The sequence below is a fragment of the Triticum urartu genome, chromosome 1 (assembly GCF_003073215.2).
Source record: "Triticum urartu cultivar G1812 chromosome 1, Tu2.1, whole genome shotgun sequence".
Taxonomy (NCBI): Eukaryota; Viridiplantae; Streptophyta; class Magnoliopsida; order Poales; family Poaceae; genus Triticum; species Triticum urartu.
This window is the reverse complement of record NC_053022.1, coordinates 412,582,442-412,591,333: the sequence shown is the minus strand read 5'-3', so window position 1 is coordinate 412,591,333 and position 8,892 is coordinate 412,582,442. Positions and strand designations below refer to the sequence as shown.

At 44.1% G+C, this 8,892-nt stretch overlaps 2 protein-coding genes across 2 annotated transcripts; one reads left to right on the top strand and one right to left on the bottom strand.

Moving 5' to 3' along the window:
- Nucleotides 1–231: 231 nt before the first annotated feature.
- LOC125515235 (lipase-like) lies at nucleotides 232–3,506 on the bottom strand. The gene is made up of 10 exons (XM_048680676.1): nucleotides 3,215–3,506; nucleotides 2,780–2,853; nucleotides 2,610–2,675; nucleotides 2,436–2,483; nucleotides 2,285–2,352; nucleotides 1,990–2,062; nucleotides 1,750–1,911; nucleotides 995–1,189; nucleotides 752–840; nucleotides 232–660 (listed from the first exon to the last, which is right to left on the bottom strand). Exons 1-10 carry the CDS (start codon nucleotides 3,279–3,281, stop codon nucleotides 468–470), a joined length of 1,035 nt encoding a protein of 344 aa, XP_048536633.1. The 5' UTR covers nucleotides 3,282–3,506; the 3' UTR covers nucleotides 232–467.
- Nucleotides 3,507–3,837: 331 nt separating this feature from the next.
- On the top strand, nucleotides 3,838–6,462 carry LOC125515243. The gene is made up of 4 exons (XM_048680682.1): nucleotides 3,838–4,008; nucleotides 4,100–4,249; nucleotides 5,083–5,334; nucleotides 5,977–6,462. Exons 1-4 carry the CDS (start codon nucleotides 3,919–3,921, stop codon nucleotides 6,217–6,219), a joined length of 735 nt encoding a protein of 244 aa, XP_048536639.1. The 5' UTR covers nucleotides 3,838–3,918; the 3' UTR covers nucleotides 6,220–6,462.
- The last annotated feature ends 2,430 nt before the right edge of the window (nucleotides 6,463–8,892 follow it).

Below are 8,892 nucleotides of genomic sequence, written 5' to 3'. Positions count from 1 at the left end.
GGGAGACGCTTGATTTCCATATCCAATGGAATGTATGTACTATAGTTGTGCAGATTTTTAAATTTTTACCACATCCTTGTAAAGTTTAATAGTCTAACTTGAATATCAAAACCAGGCAATTGTAAAACAAAGCATTTGATGGGAGGAATGTCAAAAACCATTGTGTACAGACATCCTCAACATTTTTGAAAACATTGATACCACAAACTGACCTGTGCACTTCACCATACATAATGAAAGCAACCACCATGCTTAAACAAATTAAATTATATACAAGAATATGAACAAGTTAATCAGCATAAATATGTTTGTACACTTCAGAAATACACCCTCAGCTAGGAGAATTTAATCCAGCCAGGATCACGCGCGTATATATACATGAGATAGTGCTTTGATTGCCAACAAGAATATTGTACTTTGGAAAAAAAAAGAACCATCAAAATAAATCCATGTAATCTTGAGCTTGTTTACTGTGTACTGAGTAGCTGATCAACTGATAAACCAGGCTGCTTCGAGAAGACAATAGCACCGTCTACAGTGTCAACTTTGTGCCTGAGCATATTGTCATCCGTGACGATCCTGCATGATCCGCGCGAATCAGAATGCATGCTAATGCCAAGATAGTGGATATGGTCTTGCACGCTATTTCCACTCACGGACCTGATTAGAAAAGCAATGTTAGGGTGAAAGAACATCAGCTGGCAAAGAGTTCACTAAGGACAGAATGTTAAAACGTGAGAGCGGGAAGGACCTGCTGCAAGTGGGGTCTTCACCAGAATCGTCACAGGTTTGCTCGATCGGGTATACTAGGCTATCGAGTCCAATATTATGAACCCATACCTGAAAATATATGTGAAATGCGCCAGAAAATGGACAGGAGACGGTTAAATGACGGATAATTTTCACCACATCTCCCAGAAAAGCATAAACATCAGGTGTAAGACTAGAGTTTTAGTTATTAGCAAAGGTGGAAGTGAGACAGAACGATGTATACCTCTCGTGGGAAATGATGGTAGGTTTTTTGTGGGAAGTACTGGTAGTACGGGGGTAGATGAGGCACAATATCATGTGCGTTGGTAACTCGAATTGCGTTTGGCAAGTATTTCTTAAAGTGGGAAGCAAACACAGCATTACCAATCCGAGGTTGCCCAAATGTCAGCAGGGTCACGTCCTTTAACCCATAGTTGACCTACAAGAACACAGAAATATGTGTTACCATGGTGGCTAAAATCAGAAGAATGTCTTACTTTTCAGGATGACAAAAACAGATGCTAGTATTACTTATGCTTGATGCAACTGTTCAAATATACAGAAGGTGTACTGTCCACACATGAACAAAGATAGTTACATCTGCCACGTCTAAGATTTTTGTATTTAGAAGAACAAGCACAGAAATCAGATTATACTATCACTGAGGTTCTTGATCGGCTGACACTTGCTGTGATCCCCAACAAAATATTAGTAATAACTAGTCTATCAAATGTAAAGAGAGTTCAGTCTGAGAATTGTGCACTAATTATGTAGTATTGATTTTAGTGATGTTAGAAGTTCTTTCAATGCATTTTATACAGATGAATGAATTGATTAAAACTAAGAACAGAGGAGGAATGGAATCCCCAACAATGCACCCTATTCCATTCAAAAAGGACAGCTTGTAGTAGAATTTAGCAGGAGGATGAATTCATGAAAAGTAGATAAACTTCTAAATAAATGAAAGCATATCTTCTTCAGACAAATATTAGCACCCACAATTAGATCAAGGGCACAAAACGAAGCCATGGCCCCTCCCATGGAATGTCCTGTCACCATGATGGGAATATTGCCATATGCTTCCCTGGTCTTCTGGATGCCATTGATGACTCCATCACGCAATGTTGTATTATGATATGCAGAATAAAACCCACTGTGCACCTATAAACAGATAGATCACCAACATTAATACAGTGCATGAACCAGCATTTTCATCACAAAAACTTTAGCCATGCTGACCTTTGCTTCAGTCATGCCTGGATAGTCAAAATCAAGTTGTTTCCAAAATAAGTCCTCAATCCAATTCTGGATGCTGAGAGAATGGAGGAGAAACATTATTTACATAAAAATAGCAGGATGTGAACTATGTCAAATTTATCTGATTGAGCAAGACTTCAGGTATCAATTTAAGATACCTCACATGTTAGAAATAATTCATTGTTTCTGATGTTATATGCTTACTGAATAATACATTCCAAAGCAGCCTTTATAATAAGTAATAACCACTAATAAGGAAAAGATATAGAAGAAGAACCTGTTCTCCTGAGTCCCTCTGAATGCAACTACAACAGCATTCATGTCACTTGCAAAACCGACATATGCCTGGCTCATCAAAACTATCAACATCAATGTGAAAGAAGAGTATATTCAAGGTAAAAAAGAAAGATCATGGATAGAGGGATAACCTCCAAGCAATTTTTCACATCAATAATCAGCTCGATCACCTCGAACCCCTGCGTCATAAAACAAACCTAATCAGTCAACCACACCAAACTACATATGAATAATGATAAATCTTGAACAAAACCATCTTCTTGCCCTTTCTTTAAAAATCATGCATAAGAGATGAGGAAGAATACCTCCGTTAAGTCACCACATTTTTCACAGGTCCAGGTGAATAACTGTGACAGGTCATTAGTATAAACCTGTAAAAAACAGCAGCAATGTTTAAACCCATTACTACTGGATAGATATTACACTAGAAATCTGAATTGGACGATGAAGAAGACAAGATGACAGGCAAACTTACTGCTGAAGTATACTCTGCAAGCGTCTTGGCGAGAGTGGAATTATATGCTGGCGCTTGTCTTTTGTTCTTAAGTTCTGAATGAAGAAAACAGGACCAACATGAGAATACAAGAATGCGTTGAGTAATCGATCATGACACGGTATAGAACCGAGTAGCTAGGCTAAGAATCATTGCAGAGGATGACAAGGTGTGCACAAGCATATAAGTTTTTTGGAGTTTGAGCACATAACAGGAGTCAATCAAAGTATCAAACAACATGTGGTGAACTAGTGACCAGACAACTGCTGGTTAATAATGGCGTTGTAGCTCCTAATCGACTCATGAACATAGCCACAACATTGCCCTGACCCGAGGCAAGCCTAACCGGCAAGCAGGGCAGGTTCGCAGCACATGTAGAAACTACAGTCAGGGCGAGAGAAAAGCGAGCAGCCGTACCTCTCCCGGAGCAAAGCAGCAGCAAGCACATTAGAACCGCGGCCTGCAGCCACCGCCGCCGCTCCATCCCCTCGATCCACCAAACACACCGAGCCGGAGCGGAGCAAAACCGCCCTTCAGACCGGATTCTGTCTGCGCGCGAGCGGGCCCGCTCCTCGCCGGCGGGAGAAACCTCGGCCCGGTCGAGCGAGGGGCAATCAATCAATGATTAGGGAGGGGAGGGGGTCGCGTCGCGTCGGGCCTGCGAGAGAGAAATATTCGGAGTAGGAGAAGTGCAAGGCAAGCGAAAGTACGAAAGAAAATACGTATATATGGCAAAAAGTTGAAGGGGGCGGTAAATAAAATAAAATACGGAGTAGAGTAAAATAATCCGCGGTCTCCTAACACGGCACGTTATTTTTTGAATTTTTTTTACTACTACTAGGGGCGTTTTAATTTGATTAGGTGCTGGTTACGCTCGTGGCGTGCTGGTCCACCTCGGTCGCCGTCGGGAATTGATTGAGGAGGGGGAGAGGTGCGACCCGAGACGGATCCGCCACAAAGAATCCCGGGGGTACGCGTGCGACCCAGGCCCTTCCTCCACGTGGCCCTGACGTGGCCCGATCGCGCGGCCGCAAATGATCCGAGTCCCGCCGCTTCCCCGACACAAAGCAGTTACGTTAGCTTGACACTGCAGAATCGGAGCAGAGGGGAGGGGAATCGGAATGGGGCTCTCGCCGTCGCCGTCCTCGCCGGAGGGGAGGTGGGACGACCTTCCCGACGACATAGCCATCGCCATCGCGTCCCGCCTCCAGGTGCGCCTCTCTCTCACCGTTCCTCTGTATACGCGTAGCTCGCTGAAGTATGTATGTGGCTCGCTCGTTGACTGGCTCGAGCCGTGCTCAGGAGGCCGACGTGTGCGCTCTCGGCGGGTGCTCCCGGTCCTGGCGCCGCGCCTGCGACGCCAACTTCGTGTGGGAGGGCCTCTTCCGCCGCCGCTGGCCGGTCACCGCGGCCGCTATGGCGGCCGGAGGGGCAGGGGCTTCCCGTGCGCAGGTGGGTACAGACTGCAGAGAGCAGAATACAGCTCTCATGTCCATTTCCCCCAACAGATTTTTCTCTTGGGTTCACAGTTCATGTGGCCTGCATACTAGATTGAACAACTATGATAGTTCATATAAGTAACAAATCTGATGTAGCTTTTGGCACTTGGTAGTTGGTACTGTTTTCATTTAGTGTTTGCTTCTTCAAGTTCAGTTTAATACTTATTCAGGGCTTTCACACCCTGCAGTGTTGTTTGCTATGCTACTAAAGTCGGTGTGTCATGCTAGATTCTGTGCAGAAACTGATGTGAAGCTAATTTCACTGTCGTACGTCAACTAGGAATTATTTTGTCGCGATACCATACAACAGACAAGTGAAGACCTCACAAATAAGTCTCGGATACTAGGACAATTCATGAGTTTCTTACTAAAATATGTCTTCGCTTTTGTAGAGGAAAGACGCACTTGAACTTGGGTTCTAGTTCAGTCTAAGGTCCAATTTTTGTGTAGAGCCAATAGGCACCCCAGGTTTTCCTTCCCTTCATGAGGCCTCTTAGCCAGTTCGCAAAAAAAAAAGAAAAGAAAAAAAGAGGGGTCTCTTAGCCAGAATATTATGCAGAACTGTTTAAAATGTCTCGGATCAGTTTAAAATGTAGTGTTCTTCATAGGTGTAGGACCAGAATGGTACCTATATTATTTTTGAGGTCTTCACTTGTCTGTTGTATAAAATGAACTTGAAGAACTATTTAATCCATTCCAGATTGTATTTCTCGTCACATTCACCTATTCCTTGCTGCCCAAAGCATAACAGATTAACCTTGCTTTTTGGTGTAACTTGTACTCTAGGGATGGAAAGCTCTCTACATCAACAACCATGGAAGAACTTCTGTGGCTATCTCTAGAGTGGTTGAATTTGTGGAGAGCAGCACGCATAACGGTTCGCTTGAAGCTGAATGTTATTTGAAAGCTATGTCTGATTTGGCATTGATGAAGGATATAGGCTTCGTCAATGTCCAGTTTTTCTTGCTTTCAAGAAATCGCAGTGCGATAATAAATCTTATTGGATTGCATTACTCCATTGCATATTTGCATATACTGGTGAGTTATGATTCCTGATATTCTTGTTGAGCTCTTCTTATGATACATGCTCTCTGTGACCCAATAAGTTTACACTACTTTTTTTTTTTTTGCTATAGAAAGTTGTTGGAACCATTTTTCACTGTTGTTCTTGAAATACCATTACCTATTATCTGGTATAGAGAGCTATATCATTCAGATGTAAACAAACTTTATTAGTCCCCTCGAATCTTTGATCTCATCTTTCCTCCAAAATTCACCATTGTTAGGTTCAGCGTGTCACACTCTGTTGCACTGAGGTCAAGCTTCATTATGTCTTTTTCCTCAAACAAGGTCAAGTTTTGTTCTGGAAGCTTATGTTAGCTTGAAGCACTTCAGGTGTTTAATAGCAGACTATGCACACCGTAAGGACAAATGGGTAGTCCCTTTGCACAGGCATGCCATGTTTGGTCATGTATAAACGTACTATGACATACCTCAAGAGAACACTTTACTACTTCAGATAATATATGATTGGTAACATCAGAAAGCTTTGGACAATATAATTGTCAAGCCTTGTGAAGTTTTATTTTGCTTCACAACATATGTTCTTGCTTGAGTAATCGGACCAAGTTTGGATATATGCTCCTAAAATGCGGATTTGACATGCAATTATTCTTGCAGCCCAATGAGGTGGATAAAGCACTTCAAGCCTGCCAGGTAGCAGAAAGGAAGGTGTGTGTGAGCTTGCTCAAGCTTGGTCGATGGTTCTATGGTTTTAGGTTGCCCGATGACTATGAGTCGTACAAAAACTCACTGAGTTGGCTCACCAGCGACGACGGGGCAAAAGTTCTAGTCATTCTCAACCGTGGTGCTGTCCATGAGGTATTTCGTCTCCAGGTCAGTTTGGTGGGTACAAATAACTGAACTTATAGGATGCAAACATCTGTACTTGGCTTTGCTGGACCTTTTGTAAATATATGCCAATCCTTTTGTATCTTGATGCCCTCGTGGCACTGCTTTGATGTAAATGGAAGTATGGAACAATAGAGATGGGGAAATACCAAACACTGTTGTTGTATAGTCCAATACAAATAATAAACTCCATCACTTGTGACTTGGTGTATAAACACGTTGGTGACAAATTGACAATGCCAGTTCTGTTTAACATCTGATGTTCTCTCGTTTCTGTATGGTCTATGTATTAATTAATTTCCTTTACGAGAGAATACATCATCCTACTTCAGGGTTGTATTACATGTTGTTTGAGAAACGAACTGTTTTATTCGTTAATAAAACAAATTACGTCAGATTGAATTTTTTAGAAACAAGATGGAAATACTTGTCAATTTTGAATTTCAAGTAGGCAATGAGTAGAAAAAACGTTGTAAGAAGAAGAAAAAAAGTGATGATGAAACAAACAACAGAAAATGGAGCAAGGAGTTAAAAGCTTTTACTGAGTACTTCCTCCATCTGGGTTTACGAATTTTGGGTCAAATAATACAATTAGATAGATTTGTATATGAAAGAGATTTTGCACGTTATAATTTTTGTGACATATAGTTTTTTTAGTTAAATTTATGTTCAAAATTTAACTAAAGAAAGATAGGGTCTAATAGACAGAAGTAGTAGACTTGTTACATGGAAATTTGTATAACGCCGCCTTGAGGAGTAGGGCAATTTGGAGACCAATTTTTTATTAAAAAGAGGGAAAAAAATCAAAATTTTCAGTTTCAAGAAAATCTAAAAAAAAATACACATGTATACCACCATATCAAACTATTTTTTCTCTTTCTTTTACTCTGTTTATTATTTAAGACGAAGGAACTGGAGTTCCTCGTTAAGGTTACGGCATTTCAATGCTTAATTAATAAAGCATGCCGTGGCATTGAGGCCAAATTGTTACCAGTACATTCTAGAAATGGGAAACATGACACTGCGGAAAATTATACTAAAAAGGAAGAAAATTTTGAAACCATGACGCACACTATAAAACGCTTCTGGCTCCGCCACCACTGAACCCGGCCGGACGCCGCAAACGCAGCCCAGCTGACCACAGGCGGTGGCAGTGTGTCACTATGACCGGGAACGACAAAGAGACATTTGCAGTTGCAGGTGATGACAAGCTTGATACTCTCACCTTGATCTTGAACTGAAGTTCCCCTTTGTCTCGCGTCCCACTGAGCGGTGCGAGCTGGTATCAAGCTTAGAGCGTTCTCCCAAGTCCTATCTTGCATCTTCTTTTGTTCTCGGGCTGTGTAGCGGCCTTAGGTTTCGTCTGACTTTGACACATCATTTCAAAAAGTTTGAAGGATTAGTTTAGTTTATCTCATAGCCGTGTGTATCCTAATTATGCAGAGGTAGGATGTGTATTCTTTGTGATTGTATTTGATGGATAAGTCTGTGTACTAGAGTCGCTGTGGGGCTGCAGCACATGGTCCTTGTGGCAGTTAGGATAGAGTTCCTGACCATCAAGGACTGGCAGTGAGGATAACATCTTAGATTGGTATCTTAGCAGCATCTCAGCATATGCTTGGCTGGCTAGCAGCCTATAAGTATGTATCCCTAACCCCTCAGGTTGGCATGGCATTGTGTGAGAAATAAACCAACGAAAATTGTCCCAACTCTCCTAGTGTCATCCACAACTTCAATGCTTAGATTCAAAGGTCTAACAAGTGGTATCAGAGCCTCGTTAACTTGTACCCTGAGCATTTCATGTGAGCAGCCTAAGTCGGTAGCAACAACTGCTCCGTCTGCCTCTGGTTACCTTCCTCCCTTCGGACTGTCGAGCAGCAGTTCGTCTTCAACAGCCTCCTCTTCACGCAACAACCCCCTGCAGCGAGCCATGTCTGCAGGTCGTTCTTAGCACACTGCTACCTCGAGCATACGGCGCCGGCAGGAGGCCGAGCGCGCCGTGGCAGAGGAGCGTGAGCGAGCAGCTGTAGCAATAGCTGCTGCGGCAGCAAGGGTGTCGAGGCTGGTTGCAGCGGAGCTGGCAGTGGCTAGAGCGGAGGTAGAAGCAGCCAGGGCGGAGGTAGAAGCAGCAGCAGCAGCAGACGCATCACGTGAGGCTACGACGGATGCCAAGGCACTCCGCGGCGGCTCCGGCAGCTCCAATAGCTCTGCGCCTGCGGACGACGGTGTTGATGCAGACCGCGCCAAAGTGGCACAAGAGCGGACGGCGCAGTGGGCAGCCGAGCACGCCCGCGCTCCAGGTGGAGGTGCGCACCGCGATGACGGCTGCAACGACCAGGACCGCAGCCTCTACAAGGTCTGGACTGTGGTCGGGGATGTTGGTCCCAGTGCTGGGTGGCCTACCCTCACTAAAACCAACTACGTCGAGTGGGCCGGGATCATGAAGATCAGGCTCCAGGTGCGGCGCATGTGGGAGGCAGTCCAGGACAGCAACGTTGACCACCAAGAGGACCGACGGGAGCTGGACGCCCTCATCGCCGCAGTCCCCGCCTAAGATGCAGCTCTCGCTTTCCAGCAAGCGGACTGCCAAGGAAGCTTGGGACGCCATCGCCGCGGCACGCATCGGCAGCGACCGCGCTCGCAAGTCCACTCTGCAGGCACTTCGCAAGGAGTGGGAGAGCCTGG

Coding starts and splice junctions, on each gene's coding strand:
- LOC125515235 (XM_048680676.1), bottom strand. CDS start 3,281: ATGGAGCGGCGGCGGTGGCTGCAGGCCGCGGTTCTAATGTGCTTGCTG. Junction 2,484..2,609: donor AATGTGGTGACTTAACGGAG/GTATTCTTCCTC, acceptor TTTATGACGCAG/GGGTTCGAGGTGATCGAGCT. Junction 2,353..2,435: donor ATGTGAAAAATTGCTTGGAG/GTTATCCCTCTA, acceptor TTGATGAGCCAG/GCATATGTCGGTTTTGCAAG.
- LOC125515243 (XM_048680682.1), top strand. CDS start 3,919: ATGGGGCTCTCGCCGTCGCCGTCCTCGCCGGAGGGGAGGTGGGACGAC. Junction 4,009..4,099: donor CCATCGCGTCCCGCCTCCAG/GTGCGCCTCTCT, acceptor AGCCGTGCTCAG/GAGGCCGACGTGTGCGCTCT. Junction 5,335..5,976: donor TTGCATATTTGCATATACTG/GTGAGTTATGAT, acceptor TTATTCTTGCAG/CCCAATGAGGTGGATAAAGC.